Source organism: Rhinopithecus bieti, unplaced genomic scaffold, assembly GCF_001698545.2.
Source record: "Rhinopithecus bieti isolate Rb0 unplaced genomic scaffold, ASM169854v2 scaffold_36008, whole genome shotgun sequence".
NCBI lineage: Eukaryota > Metazoa > Chordata > Mammalia > Primates > Cercopithecidae > Rhinopithecus > Rhinopithecus bieti.
The window spans coordinates 1,403,630-1,419,581 of record NW_016816204.1 but is presented as its reverse complement, the minus strand read 5'-3'; the positions used below and the strand labels follow the sequence as shown (position 1 = coordinate 1,419,581).

Here is a 15,952-nt window from a genome sequence, read left to right as displayed (position 1 = left end):
AAAAAAAAAAAAAAAAAAAAAAAACTGTAAAAAGACAACTTTGAGATCACCAGAGAAACAATATTGACTGGATATTAAATTATATTAAGGAAATATTGCCAATTTGTTAAGCAGGGTGACAGTAAGTGGTTATGTTACTTTTTTAAAAAGACCAGCTGGGCGCAGGTGTTTTATACCTATAGTCCCAGCTACTTGGGAGGCTAAGGGGCTAAGGCAGGAGGATCACTTGAGCCCAAGAGTTCAAGGCTGCAGTGAGCCATAATGGTACCACTACACTCTAGCCTGAGCAATAAAGTGAGACCCTGTCTCTAAAAAAAATTTAAAATAAATTACAAATACCTACTTGAGGCCAGGAGTTCAAGACCAGACTGGGCAACATAGCAAGAGCCCATCTCTACAAAAAATTTAAAAATTAGCCAGGTGTGGTGGCACGCACCTATAGTCCCAGCTGTTCAGGAGGCTAAGCCAGCAGGATGGCTTGAGTCCAAAAGTCCAAGGCTGCAGTGAGCTATGATCATGCCAATGCACTCCAGCCTGGGTGACAGAGTGAAATCTTGCCCCGAAAAAAAAAAAATTTTAATAAAGACATGATCAGTTAGATATGCGTGTTGAATTATTTATGGATAAAATGACATGACGTCTAGGATTTGCTCTTAAAATACTCCAACAAAAACAAAAAGAAAGGGTGGAAGGAGTAGATAAACCAAGAATGACAAAATGTTTAAAACGTCTGGAGCTTGGTGATGGCATAGGTTCATTATGTTATTACCTTTATTTTTGTGTGTGATATTTGATATTTTCCATAATAAAAGAAGTTTTATAAATAATGAAAAAAGGAGAAAGTCATGTCCTACAGGGCTCTTTTTGTGCTATTATACAGAAAATCACATAGTTCCCGGACACTATCAAAAAAAAAAAAAAAAAATGACAGGTATGTGAAAAAATAACAAGCCTAGACAAGAAAATACTACTTATCCAAAAATATTTCTCTCAGAATATACAGTTCTGAGACTAAGTCAATATTATACTAGTAGTCATGATTCCAGAAGAGTAGTTTTTAAAAGAAACTACTGGTCAAAGACAGACTAGCCTACATTTTCTCTGATAAAACAGATAAAACTGTACACATTTTTTAAGTGTCTGATAACATCACAAAGAAAACTGGTGGAGAAACAAACACATTGGTGGCTTCTTTAATAAATTTTGATTGAATACACTTCAAAGAGTCACTAAAATGGCCAGAACCAGACTTAGCTATAACCTATCCAACAGTGGTCACATATGTTTTTAAAAAGATGCTAACAGAAAAGGAATTCATGAGAAATAAATCAAAATCAAAAGGAAGTAAAGTTATGGGCACGTTTTGTTAATGATCAGACATTTGTAAACTACAGAAAAGCATGCCCTCGTCTGACAATGAGCTGTTGAATTCCAGTATCAAACAGAGTCCAAGCTTGTAGGTGTATGCACTGGAGGATCACATGACCCAATATAATCAAATATTCAACTCAATCACCTCCATATGCATTTTTTCTGGCCCCCCATTAGTCACTTACAGACAGTAACAACAGTATACTCCTAAAATGAAGATGAAGACCCACATTTTGATGTTTTTCCCTTAAATAAGTCTCTATCCCGCCTTCCACTCTAGGAAAGGATACTATCTTAGTGCACTTGTGCGCCCATAACAAAGTAATAGAGGACTGGATAATTTATAAAAAAAAAAAAAATTATTTCACACAGTTCTAGAGGCTGGGTAGTCCAAGATTCAAGGCACCAGCGAGTTCAATTGTCTAGTGAGGACTGCTCTCCTTTTCCAAGATGGCACCTTGTTGCTGCATCCTCCAGAGGGAAAGAATGCTATGTCCTCACATGGTGAAGGTGGAAGGCCAAGAGAGCTAGGGGTTGCATAAAGCCTCTTTCATAAGGGCCTTAAATCCCATTCCTGTAGTCCCCACCTCCTAATACTATCACACTGGCCATTAAATTTCACCACCTAAATTTTGGAGGGACACATTCCAATAATAGCAGATGCTAAGAAACTAACTTAATAGTTTAACATGACTTAGTTCCAAATACGAAAGATGCATATTAAATTTTGACAATGCTATTATTTTTTCAGTTACAAGAACCAGTAAACTGAGAAGATGAGCTCATAATGCAGCAATTATAAATGTTTCTCTTAGGGACATGCAAAACACATGAGATAACAGTATGCCATTAATCCATGTAGATAACACCAGTAATATTTTTTTACATAACCGGATATTCTGGTAACATTATTTGAACAAGCATGGCAGAGATAGTAGAATATCTTTAGCTATTCTGCTTTGGTAAAGTATTTCTGCTTGTCTTACCTACTGTTGTATTAACAATATTAAAGGCAGACTGCCTGGGAATCTGATTTTTAAAATAAATGAAAAGTAATGCAGTATTTGAAAAGGAAGACGGTTTCCAAAGTAGAGAACATGAGAATAAGAAGTAAATAGGCAAGAAAACAAAGAAGAAAATGAAACAAGGAAAGTGGTATGGGCAGAAAGGAGACTGTAAAAAGCTTCATATAAAAAGCAAACCGGGCCAGGCGCGGTGGCTCACGCCTGTAATCCCAGCACTTTGGGAGGCCGAGGCAGGCGGATCACGAGGTCAGGGGATCAAGACCATCCTGGCTAACATGGTGAAACCCTGTCTCTACTAAAAATACAAAAAATATTAGCCGGGCATGGTGGTGGGCGCCTGTAGTCCCAGCTACATGGGAGGCTGAGGCAAGAGAATTGCAAGAACCCGGGAGGCAGAGCTTGCAGTGAGCCAAGATTGTGCCACTGCACCCCAGCCAGGGTGACAGAGCAAGACTCCGTCCCAAAAAAAAAAAAATAAAGCAAACTGAATTTGATGAGAAATGAGTTGTAAATTCCTTTAGTTCAAAGGAAGAGGCAGGGATGACAGACACTAACATACCAAATTGAATATAATAAACCAAACTGAAAGTAACACTAAAAACAGTCCTTTAATTTATTGTCACAGTAGAAACTATAATATCAGGCCAGGTACAGTGGCTCTTGCCTGTAACCCCACCACTTTGGGAGGCTGAGCGGGGTGGATTGCTTGAGCTCAGGAGGTCGAAACCAGCCTGGGCAACATGGCAAAACCCTGTCTCTACAAAAAATACAAAAATTAGCTGCTTGTGGTAGCACGTGCCTGTAGTCCCAGCTACCCGGGAGACTGAGGTAGGAGGATCACCTTAGCGTGGGAGGTTGAGGCTGTAGTGAGCTGTGATTGTGCCACTGCACTCCAGCCTGGGCAATAGCAGAGTGAGATCCTGTCGCAAAAAAAATTTAAAAAATACAGAAAAGGAAAGAAAAGAAAGAAAAAAGAAACTATAATATCACAGGCACTATAGGAAAAACATTACTTAGACATACATTTTTAGCCAGACGTAGTGGCTCATGCCTGTAATTCTAGCACTTCCGGAGGCTGAGGTGGATGGATCACTTGAGGTCAAGAGCTGGAAACCAGCCTGGCTGACATGGTAAAACCTCATCTCTACTAAAAATACAAAAATTAGCCATGCGTGGTGGTAGGCAACTGTAATGCCAGCTACTTGGGAGGCTGAGGCAGGAGAATCACTTGAACCCAGGAGGCAGAGATTAAAGTGAGCTGAGTTGCGCCACTGCACTCCAGCCTGGGTAACAGAGTGAGACTCCATGTCAAAAAAAGAGAAAAAAAGAAAAAGAAATACATTTTTATGGTTCATCCATTAAACTGAGAGAGACATGTAATTCAAAAATTCTTGCACTTCACAAGAACACACAATGGATCAAAACTTAATTTGTAAGGGAGAATTATGTTTAAAATGCACATACTTAGAAGTTAATGTCCCACCTCTGAGGCAGTGTGGTACACTCATAGCTGAGTGAGCTCCAGAGATGTCTGGAGAATCTACTGCTTGCTGCAGTTACCTTATTAACTTACGAAGACAGTGATGCAAGTGACCAGAAGGGTGAACATTCAATTTCCACATGAAGCAAATTGAATTTTATATGTAAGACATTTTCTATTACTGACCCCCACCACCTAAAAAAAAAAATCACAGCTTTAAAAAAAAGCATGGTATCTTTGGCAGATACGGATCTATTCAACAAATCAGGGTTGGGAACCAACCATCTGAAAACTAAAGGAAGTCCTTAAGAACTATAAGGACAACATTGATGTCGAAATGCATATAACCTATCAGATTTTACATGAAAATATCAACAAAGCATTTCAACAGGTAGGCCCAAAGTGGTAAAAGAAACAGATGAAACTAATCAAGCAGTGATGTGGCATCAATATAAATCCACTAAGCATTTCTCTGACTTTTTTGTTTGAAGAAAATTTAAAATACATGCCATCCTTCCTCCCTCACCCCTACCATTTCACACCCAAATTGCTAAAAGTTTTAAAGTCTGGCAAAACCAAGAGCTGGCAAGGATATGAAGAAATGGGAACTCTCATACAATGCTGGTGAGAGTATAAATACACGCTCTGGAAAACAATCTGGCCACATCTGGTAAGCAAGATGAAAAACCAAATACCCTATGATTTCTTATACCCTAAGAGAAACTCTTGCACATGAGTACATGGTCACAAAAATTTCAACAAGGATGTATCAAACCTCATTTGATAAAGCAAAAAATCGGATAAAATATAAATGTACATCCATCCCCAGAAGAATGAATAAATAATGTTATACAATACCACATTAGCAGTAAGATGAACATGATCAACATAGATAAATTTACTAAACATATTAGGTTAAAAAAAGGCTGTAGAAAGATACATAGGGTGCGATGCACTATTCACGTAAAATTTAAAAACACAATACAATGGACAATATATATGATAGAGTATAAAAAGATGACAGGATACACATCAAGTTCAGAACAGTCATTAGCTCTAAAGAAGGGAAAGTGCACAAGAAGCCTTTGAATACATCTGTGATATTTGACTATTAACAATAGAAAATAATCTGGGTTGGGGAGCCTAAAACTCTTATGCTAGCATTCATGCTATTATTTTTACCACTTATAGGATATAATGTGATTAAGAAATTTCAGTCATTTTACTTGTAAGTAATTTGCATGAAAGGAAAAGTCAGTAAGAACTAGCCCAAAACTGTGATAAAAGAGGGGAAAAAGTTAACAAGGAGATAAAAAGTAGCTGAGAAAGAATGAATATTGCCCCTAAGACTAAACACAGTGAAATCAGGGTTAAATAATATTCAAGACCATTTTGATGAGAATATAATCATGTTTTAAACAAAACACATAGAGTAATCTAAATAACGTTTATTAACCACCACCACACATTTGGGAGGCTGAGGTGGGATGTTTTCTTTTTTGCTTTTTGTTTTTTGAAATGAGGGTCTCACTCTGTTGCCCAGGTTGCGTTGCAGTGCAGTGGCGTGATCACGGCTCACTCCAGCCTTGACTCCTGGGCTCAAGTGATCCTCCCATGACATGGTTTGGCTCTGTGTTCACACCCAAATATCACCTTGAATTGTAATAATCCCCACCTATCAAGGGCGGGACAAGGAAGAGATAACTGAATCATGGGGACAGTTCCCCCATGCTGTTCTTGTGATAGTGAGTTCTCATGAGATAGGATGGTTTTATAAGCACCTGGCATTTCCCCTGCTGGCACTCATTCATTCTCCTGCCACCCTGTGAAGAAGTGCTTTCTGACATGATTGTGAGTTTCCGAAGACATCCCTAGCTATGCGGAACTGTGAGTCAATTAAACCTCTTTTTTAAAATAAATTACCCAGTCTTGGGTACTTCTTCATAGCAGTGTGAGTACGTCCCACCTCAGCCTCCCAAATAGCTAGGACTACAAGTAAGCTCCACCACACCCAGCTAAGTTTTCATTTTTTTGTAGAGTCAGGGACTTGCTATGCTGCCCAGGATGGTCTTGAACTCCTAGCCTCAAGGGATCCTTTCCACCTTAGCCTCCCAAAGTGCTGGGAATATAGGCATGAGCCACCACGCCAGCCCTATTTTGTTAAATGGAACCTATCCAGTTGATGAAGCCAGAAATTCTGATCAAGTACATCATCAAATTCTACTATTCTACTCCAATAAGTAGCTTGATAATCTATCCACTATCACCTCTTACTTAAATATTTGCAACAGCCTCCTCCCTGGTTCTTTGTCCCTTGGCCCCAACCCAATCTCCATTTGGCAGCCAGAATGTTATTTCTAAAAGGAAAAATCATAAATTCCCCTTACAAACTTTTTAATAGCTCCGCATTGCACTCAGGACAGTTCAATCTCTTCCACATGGCTTACAAAGCTCTCCAAGAGATGGCTTCTGCTTACCTCTCTAGTCTCAGCTCTCACTACTCTCACAAAGCCAAACCCCCATATCCACCTGATGCATTCACCTCTTGCACTCTACATTAAGCCATACAAACTAGATGTTAGCTATCTGAATATGATATGCTCTCTCCTTTTGACCTTTCTACATGTTCCCTCTGTCTGGAACACTTCTCCCACACCCATTCCTCTCTCCCTCTCCCCCATTTTTCTGGCTAATTCCTTATCCATTGGATCTCAAATTTTTTTTTTTTTTTTTTTTTTTTTGAGACGGAGTCTCGCTCTGTTGCCCAGGCTGGAGTGCAGTGGCCTCATCTTAGCTCACTGCAAGCTCCGCCTCCCAGGTTTATGCCATTCTCCTGCCTCAGCCTCCCGAGTAGCTGGGACTACAGGCGCCCACCACCACGCCCGGCTAGTTTTTTGTGTTTTTTAGTAGAGACGGGGTTTCACCATGTTAGCCAGGATGGTCTCGGCCTCCCAAAGTGCTGGGATTACAGGCTTGAGCCACCACCCCCAGCCAGATCTCAATTTTTTTAATGTCATATTTTCCAGGAATTCTTCCTTTACATCTCTTATGAGGTTCAGCAATAGGTTTCTTTTGATGTGCTCACATGGTGGTATCCTGAATTTCTCTCATCCGAGCACTCATCTTACTATACTGTAAGCATGTTAGGCCGGGCACGGTGGCTCAAGCCTGTAATCCCAGCACTTTGGGAGGCCGAGACAGGCGGATCACGAGGTCAGGAGATCCAGACCATCCTGGCTAACACGGTGAAACCCCGTCTCTACTAAAAAACACAAAAAACTAGCCGGGCGAGGTGGCGGGCGCCTGCAATCTCAGCTACTCGGGAGGCTGAGGCAGGAGAATGGCATAAACCCAGGAGGCGGGGCTTGCAGTGAGCTGAGACCCTTTAACCCAATAAGTTTATTTATAGGAATTTATCCTACAGACATAATCACTTGTGAAGCCAAAGAACTGTGGATAATGCGCCGGGCGCGGTGGCTCAAGCCTGTAATCCCAGCACTTTGGGAGGCCGAGACGGGCAGATCACGAGGTCAGGAGATCGAGACCATCCTGGCTAACACGGTGAAACCCCGTCTCTACTAAAAAATACAAAAAACTAGCCGGGCGTGGTGGCGGGCACCTGTAGTCCCAGCTACTCAGGAGGCTGAGGCTGGAGAATGGCGAAAACCCGGGAGGCGGGGCTTGCAGTGAGCTGAGATCCGGCCACTGCACTCCAGCCTGGAAGACTGAGCGAGACTGCCTCAAAAAGAAAAAGAATGTTAAATACCCTAATGGCAAGGGTAGTGTATGTCTTGTTCATTATGTGTCCTCAGTACCTAACATAATAGCTGGCACATATTATTTAATATCTATTAAATGTGTTTTAAACCTGAAGCCAATTTTAAAAATAAGATTATAATCTTATCAAGTGTTATAATGTATAATATTAGTAGAAACTGAAAATAAAATTTGCAAATTTGTACATTTTTGGAAGTTCAAATTAATGGAATTATATTCCAGCTTAACATAAATTTTATTTACTATTATACCATGTTTAGTCTTTACCAACAGATACCTTCATCTCAAATAAAGGGAGATGAGCAAGAAAATATTTTGATAAACTGATTTTTCTTGCTGAGAAAATCAATTACAGCCGGGCGCGGTGGCTCAAGCCTGTAATCCCAGCACTTTGGGAGGCCGAGACGGGCAGATCACGAGGTCCGGGGATCGAGACCATCCTGGCTAACACGGTGAAACCCCGTCTCTACAAAAAACTAGCCGGGCGAGGTGGCGGGCATCTGTAGTCCCAGCTACTGGGAAAGCTGAGGCTGGAGAATGGCGTAAACCCGGGAAGCGGAGCTTGCAGTGAGCTGAGATCCGGCCACTGCACTTCAACCTGGGCGACAGAGCGAGACTCCGTCTCAAAAAAAAAAAGAAAGAAAGAAAATCAATTACAGTATGAAAACAGAGACAACATATTTTATTTCTGCAGCTGACAATGACAGGAGATAGTAGTGTTAATAAGTCACAAACTTTGAAAAAGTGAGGGATGGCAGAAGTAAATTATCATGAAAGTAACTGTAAGTTAAAAAGAGGACTTTGCCAAAAAATAGGTAAGAAACTAGGAACGCTTTAAACATATGTGGATACCCAAAACATCTTGGCTTTTAATTATTTAACATATAAACTTTGACTATCGACTCCCTTATAGCTTTACATACAAAGCTTACAAATAGTATTAGGTGTTCTGAATAAAAACATTTGGTAAAATGATAGTTTCTTTTCTTTACACACTAAAATTTCCTACTTAAGTTAGCCTCTATCAATACAAGATTTCAGAGTAACAAGGAAGCCTACCCATAACTATTAAGCCCTAAGAGAAAGGGAAGGTGATTCTTTAGTCTTCAAAGGCTATGAAACAAACTACAATTTAAAATCTTAAAATGCAAGTCTTTTTTATACTAACATTGTCTTAATGGACTCAACAAAGAAGCTAGGTGATGGTATTTTATAGAATGGAAGAATGATCTTACCTGGAAGATTACCCTTTGAGATGGTATCTGTATCCAAATTGTAGGTATCCTGGAGACGTAACAGAGCTTTGGCTGCCCCAACCTGATCTTCATCATTAGGAAAGTACTGTCTCTGAATGGTTAGGTTAGAGATAAAGCCTTGAAATAGATAAATAAAAGAAAAAAAGACTGTAAAACCTCATTAACTTCCCATAAAGAGACTTAATAAGGACTGTTCAAAATCTATTTTATTATTTTCTACCATACCATGAAAAGTTCTACATACTCAACAAGAAAAACTTAAATACACTGAATGAGACTTGGCACACTTCTAACTTGTTTAATCTTATAAAAGCCTAATATTGTTTAAGAACTGTTAATGCTGTTACATAAATCATATCTGTATTACCAGGTAAAGATCACCTAACATAATAGTTATGAGTTTTTAGTTATATAACATAGCAAGAAAACAAAAGTGCATCCACTAAGTTTGGGAAATGAACACATTTATGGGTCTGAAAATGACATTCACTGACAATCAATTATACTTCCAGATAACAGATGGTAAGTAAAATATGTGCTCTTAATGTTGTTTTCTTCTTCCACGTATTACATATTATATAAATATGTAAATATATAAAGTTTGGTGGAATTCAAGGACAAGGAAGAGATATTAATTATATATTTAAGATCAACAGCTAAGCTAGTTTACTAAAATATATTTAGATCAGTTTAATTATTAAACATGGTGTTCATCCACTAAAATTTACAATATATAAAGCTAATCTTAAAGAGGATTTACATTAAGTATAGCAAAAATCAAACTAACAAACCAATTACTGATAACTATATAACCCCAAGGAGAATGGATGATAAACACTCCTTAAGAAACAAAAAAAGTGGTTTAAAATTTTAATATAAGTATCATTGCTTGTGAATAAAAATTAGGTATGAGACTTCCCTCTTGTACTGATTAACTTATAATCAACTATACGGTTTTTTTGTGAGACAGAGTCTCACTCTGTCATCCAGGCTGGAGTGCAGTGGCACGATCTCAGCTCACTGCAACCTCCACCTCCCAGGTTCAAGCAATTATCATGCCTCAGCCTCCCAAGGAGCTGGGATTACAGGCATGTGCCACCACACCCGGTTAATTTTTGTATTTTTAGTAGAGAGAGGGTTTCACCGTGTTGCCCAGGCTGGTCTCCAACTCCTGGCCTCAAACGATCCACCTGCCTTGGCCTCCCAAAGTGCTGGGATTACAGGCGTGAGCAACTGTGTCCAGCTGACTAAGTATTTTGAACAGCAAGACACCAGGCTTTTTTTTTTTTTTTTTTTTTGAGATGCAGCCTTGCTCTGTCACCCAGGCTGGAGTGCAGTGGCACAATCTCGGCTCACGGCAACTTCTGACTCCCGAGTTCAAGCGATTCTCCTGCCTCAGCCTCCCGAGTAGCTGGGATTAAAGGTGCCCACCACCATGCCTGGCTAACTTTTATATTTTTAGTAGAGACGGGGTTTCACCATGTTCGGCTGAGCCTAGCTCCGTCGATATTGCTCCGACCTCATAAGTGATGTGCCAGGCCTCAGCCTCCCCAACTACTGGGTATTTACAGGTTACAGGTCTGAGCCACCATGCCTGGCTGAGACCTGGCATTTTATGTAAATGAAAATGTACAAATGAACAAATAACTAGAAGAGGGCTAGAGTTTATATCAAGCATATTTTTATGCTGTTTTGTCTCTTTTTAAAGACGGAGTCTTGCCATGTTGTCCAGGCTGACGTGCAGTGGCTCTTTATTGGTGTAATTTCATTATTAGATCAGCATGGGAGTTTTGACCTGCTCTGTTTCCAACAATATTTTTAGTTTTATGACCAACTCTCAGTCGCAATTTTTATTTATTTATTTATTTCCTGAGACGGAGTCTTGCTCTGTCGCCCAGGCTGGAGTGCAGTGGCCGGATCTCAGCTCACTGCAAGCCCCGCCTCCCGGGTTTTCGCCATTCTCCAGCCTCAGCCTCCTGAGTAGCTGGGACTACAGGTGCCCGCCACCACGCCCGGCTAGTTTTTTGTATTTTTTAGTAGAGACAGGGGTTTCACCGTGTTAGCCAGGATGGTCTCGATCTCCTGACCTCGTGATCCTCCTGTCTCGGCCTCCCAAAGTGCTGGGATTACAGGCTTGAGCCACCGCGCCCGGCCTCAGTCTCAATTTCTATAGGAAATTTCATTAGCAAATTTTACAAATTTTATAGAATGCTAATAATATTTCTTATGCTACAAACAAAATTCTAAGAAAAATTTAAAATATATAGCATAGCATTGTAGAATGACTACTACAGATTAAAACAACAAAGTCCCAAGGTTCACATTATAAAAAACTTAGTTCATTACTTGAGAATAAATGTGTGGATTTCCTTTAAAAAATGTGTTCAGGGGCCAGGAACCAGGGCTCACGTGTGTAATCCCAAGCACTGTGGGAGGCTGAGGTGGAAGGATCACATGAGGCCAAGAATTTGAGATCACCCTGGGCAACATAGCAAGACCTTGTTTCTACAAAAGAAAAATTTTTTAATTGGCCCAGCGCGGTGGTCTATGCCTGAAGTGCCAACTACTGAGGAGGCTGAGGTGGGAGGATTGTTTGAGCTCAGGAGTTCAAAGCTGCAGTGAACCATGATTGTGCCACTGTATTCCAGCCTGGGCAACAGTGAGACCCTGTCTCCAAAAAAAAAAAAAAGTTCCCAAGGTGTTATATAGTACAGAAAATAATCACAGACACTTCCCTCTCACAGTAAAGAAGTATTCACAAGTACTTGCCATATTTTTTGTTTCAAGGTTTCCTGACCCCTGTGCATAATAGTCACTGCTTACAAACACTGGAGTATTTTATCTACATAACTAGCTCAGCAATTTTCCGTCTCTTTTTTTTTTTTTTGGGGGGGGGGGCATAATCCCTTTACCTCCTTACTGAAGTCCAGATTTAGTCTTCCACGTCTGTTATTAAAGTATCTAAAACATTTCAACACTCCAACTACAATTGTATCACTTATTCACTATTACGGTTTGCAGCCTCAGTTTGATTTTCTACATTGAGCAAACTACTTCTAAACTTCAAAATACTAGATAGAACACAGCTAATATTTCTCTTTATAGTAACACTCCCAACATTTTTTAAAATTGATTGCAGATACACACTTTTTTAAAATTTGAAGGTAATCCTAAAATAAAAATGATTACCCTCAGAAATGAAGCTATATGCCAAATAATCTATTCACTTTTGCAGATTTCAAAACAAAAGTCAACAATACATGAAATTACTTCTTTTTTAGTCAAAGAATTCAGGATTTTGACTAAATTAACTCTATTCAAACTAAACGCACCCAGGCAAAATCTAGTTACAACACTGAACACTTGGTTTCCTGGGAACTGAATTTATCACTAATTTTATTATTTCTACAGATGGTGGCAATATTGCCTTACTCAGGAATCTCTTCAAGACTTACCATCTGACATATCCTTAAGGACCAGATTCTCCAACTCACTCCACTCAGTATTCAGACGTTTCATTAATTTGAATGCATTTACTGGATGACCAACAAATCCTTCTGGATCTTTTGTCGCTGTACTAGTTAGCCGATCTAACTTCTCCGCCCATCTACAGATGCAAAACATAAAAACTGAGAATAGGTATATTTCATAGGGAAAAACACAATTTAGTGAAACGCTCAGAAAAAATAATGACTAGAATTTTTTGAGTTAAACTATACCTATAGTTTCTTTTAAAGTAAAATTATAAGGTCTCTTTAAAAGCAAGATCCTCTTGGCAGAATCAATACAACTATAGGACTTTTTTAGTTTTGTTTCTCCCAAATGGTTACAGTACATGGAGCCTCCCTGTCTTAGTAAAAGTTGTGACTGAATCCCTCTAGTAAAAGTCTAAAAATTCATTTCCTCATAGGTTCCAGGGCCAAATAACTGATTATTACAAACTACAAATTAGCCCAACCCAAATTCAATTACATGTTCATTTAAATCAACTTATACTAAGTCTTTACATCCAGTTTCTAGAAACTATATTTTAAAATGAAAAAACTGAACACTCAGCTACTCATTAAATAAAAGACAGGAATTCTCAGGTCAGGATTAACTATGAACATGAGTCAATTAAATTCATATTTGAGAAAAACTGTATCAATTAAATAACACTAACCATACTTATCACTATAATCTCTACAGTGGAACCATGGGAGTAAAGGATAAGTAGAATTGGAAAATTGCAGCAGCAGGTGGGTTGACTAAGAGGTTAGAGGAGGATAGAAGATATTAGCAATACTTTTAAAATTATCAGTCAGGCTGGGTGCAGTGGCTCACACCTGTAATCCCAGTACTTTGGGAGGCCAAGGCGGGCGTATCACCTGAGGTCAGGAGTTCGAGACCAGCCTGGCCAACATGGCAAAACCCCGTCTCTACTAAAAATACAAAAATTACCCAGGCGTGGTGGTGTACACCTGTAGTCCCAGCTACTCGGGAGGCTGAGGCAGGAGAATCACTTGAACCTGGAAGGTGGAGGTTGCAGTGAGCCGAGATCATGTCACTGCTCTCCAGCCTGGGCAACAGAACAAGACTCTGTCTCAAAAAAAAAAAAAAAAATTATTAGTCAACTTCCCATATCCATCCTTTTTGTTGTTGTTGTTTTTTGAGATAGTCTCTTGCTCTGTAGCCCAGGCTGGAGTGCAGTGGCACAATCCTGGCTCACTGCAGCCTCCACCTCCCGGGTTCAAGTGATTCTCCTACCTTAGCCTCCCAAGCAGCTGGGATTACAGGCATGTGCTACCACACCCAGCTAGTTTTGTATTTTCAGTAGAGACAGGTTTTCACCACGTTGGCCAGGCTGGTCTTGAACTCCTGACCTCAAGTGATCCACCCTCCTCGGCCTCCCAAAGTGCTGGATTACAGGCATGAGTCACCGCACCTAGCCAATATCTATCCATATTCTTATCTCAACCCATATTCTTCCATGTGAAAGTTGGCCCAAGTCTAACTTGTTCTCTATACTCCTATTTTAGCCATTTCAACTGGCTTTGTAAGGTTCAAAAATGGGTTTCATTTCTACTTAAAGAATATTTTAGCTCGAGAAAGAAAACATCCAGGTTTAGTCAGTCATAATAAGTAAACACTTTGCTTACTTTTTTATTTGTTCTAACTTGTCCTCTTCTGCCTTAATATAATCTTTCAGGGAAGTCACCAGATCTTTCTCAGTATGAATCAAATCAGTCATCTGACCTAGTAGAAGGGGAAGAAGGTTATCAAATACTCATATCCTTCAACACAGGTATGTTAAGAATAAGAATGATTGACACTGTTTCATTCTATGAGACAATTTAACTGGCATGAATCAGATATGCTGGAGACGATCTTTTCTTCCTTTTACCAGATAAACCAAAATAAAGCCAAAAACTTCTAATCAAGAGTTCCAGTTCTAATTTTCAAGCCACTTAATTTTGCAAGCTTTAGACTGTGCTGGCAAATTGTCTTTACATCTACAAATGTATTTTTAAATTGCAAATCAACATTACTTTCCAAAAATTAATGTTTCTTCACCTTTACTTCTTTATTTCTCGAACCCTTTACCTTTGTTTTGAGACTAATTAGAATTAAATTTTTATTTAATAAATAAAAGCCACACTAAAAAAGCTTCAAATAATCTCTTTATGTACAACAGGATGCGAGAACCCATCATTTTATATACTGGAATCAAGAGTCATAAGTATATACTTATGGGCAAGGCGTGGCAGCTCACGCCTGTTGTAATCCCAGCACTTTGGAGGCCCAGCCAGGAGAATTCCTTGAGACCAGGAGTTGAAGACCAGCCTGGCCAACATGGTGAGACCCTGTCTCTATTCAAAATAATCATGATAAAATATTTTTTAAGTTATAATACAAAAAAAAACTGGTGTTCACAGTAGATTCCTAAGTGGAAAAAGCAGATTAGATACATATGCAGTATATTACTCGTATATCTGTGCATTGAGAAAGACTAAGTATATGCATTAAATTATTTTAACCTGAATATGTATCATTTTATAATAAAAAAATTAAAGAATATATCAAATTATTTAAAAGGACCTTTTAAAGGGGCAGCGAATAAACCTATATTCTGGGAATACACTGTATTTGTTTTTGCTGATTTTAAAACACTAAAAAATGGAAATTAAAAAATGCAAAACCAAAAAAATCAACAAGTAGTAAGACTTACCAATTGAAGTAAAAAAGCCTGGATGAGCCAAAGACTGGGGAAGCAGAATTCCTATAATTAATATATACCAGATCATCTTGGAACACTTCATTTTACAGGATCACACACCTACAACAGAAATAGAGAAATGCAGCCATTACTTAAAAAATACGAAAGGAGGGAAGGAAAAGTTCCTTATCTATTATTTCTATGAAAAAGTAAGATTCCAAGGTTGCCCATAAAATTGATGTCAGTTATTATCAATTGTGTAATAATTTAATAATAGCTACTATCTTGTTTTTCATATAATTAGAGTACTGCCATGACATTTCTTTTTTGTGGTTTTGTTCTGTTTCTTTTTTTTGAGATAGAGTCTCTGTTGCCCAGGCTGGAGTCCAGTGGTGCGATCTTGGCTCACTGCAACCTCCACCTCCCAGGTTCAAGCAATTCTCATGCCTCAGCCTCCCAAGTAGTTGGGACCAAAGGTGTGTGCCACCACACCTCATTAACTTTTTGTCTTTTTAGCAGAGACAAGGTTTTGCTATGTTGGCCAGGTTGGTCTCGAACTCCTGGCCTCAAGTGATATACCCGCCTCAGCCTCCCAAAGCACTGGGATTATAAGCATGAGCCACTGCACCCATATTAGAGAAGAATATACGTTTGTTATCACCTGATAATTTGTGCTTAGAAATTCATGCTTAGTTTGTTCTCCTTAGTCACTATTACAATTAGAGTAAATGAATAGCAGGTGGTTTTTTTGTATAGCCTGAAAAACAAGTTTTCTCTGTGATTTGGACCTATCCCATGAATTTCCCATAAAATATACCAACTTATCTATTTAAATATTAAAATTACC

The 15,952-nt window shown here is 39.1% G+C and overlaps 1 protein-coding gene across 1 annotated transcript in view; it reads right to left on the bottom strand.

The window, feature by feature from the left end:
- Positions 1 to 15,952, bottom strand: part of P4HA1 (prolyl 4-hydroxylase subunit alpha 1) — a 94,474-nt gene that overhangs the window by 58,991 nt on the left and 19,531 nt on the right. The window contains exons 2-5 of the mRNA XM_017854516.1: positions 15,118 to 15,225; positions 14,048 to 14,144; positions 12,365 to 12,516; positions 8,889 to 9,026 (exon numbers count right to left, since the gene is read on the bottom strand). Coding sequence (XP_017710005.1) covers positions 8,889 to 9,026; positions 12,365 to 12,516; positions 14,048 to 14,144; positions 15,118 to 15,208 — 478 coding nt within the window. The 5' untranslated portion in view covers positions 15,209 to 15,225. The remainder of the gene's footprint in view (positions 1 to 8,888; positions 9,027 to 12,364; positions 12,517 to 14,047; positions 14,145 to 15,117; positions 15,226 to 15,952) is intronic.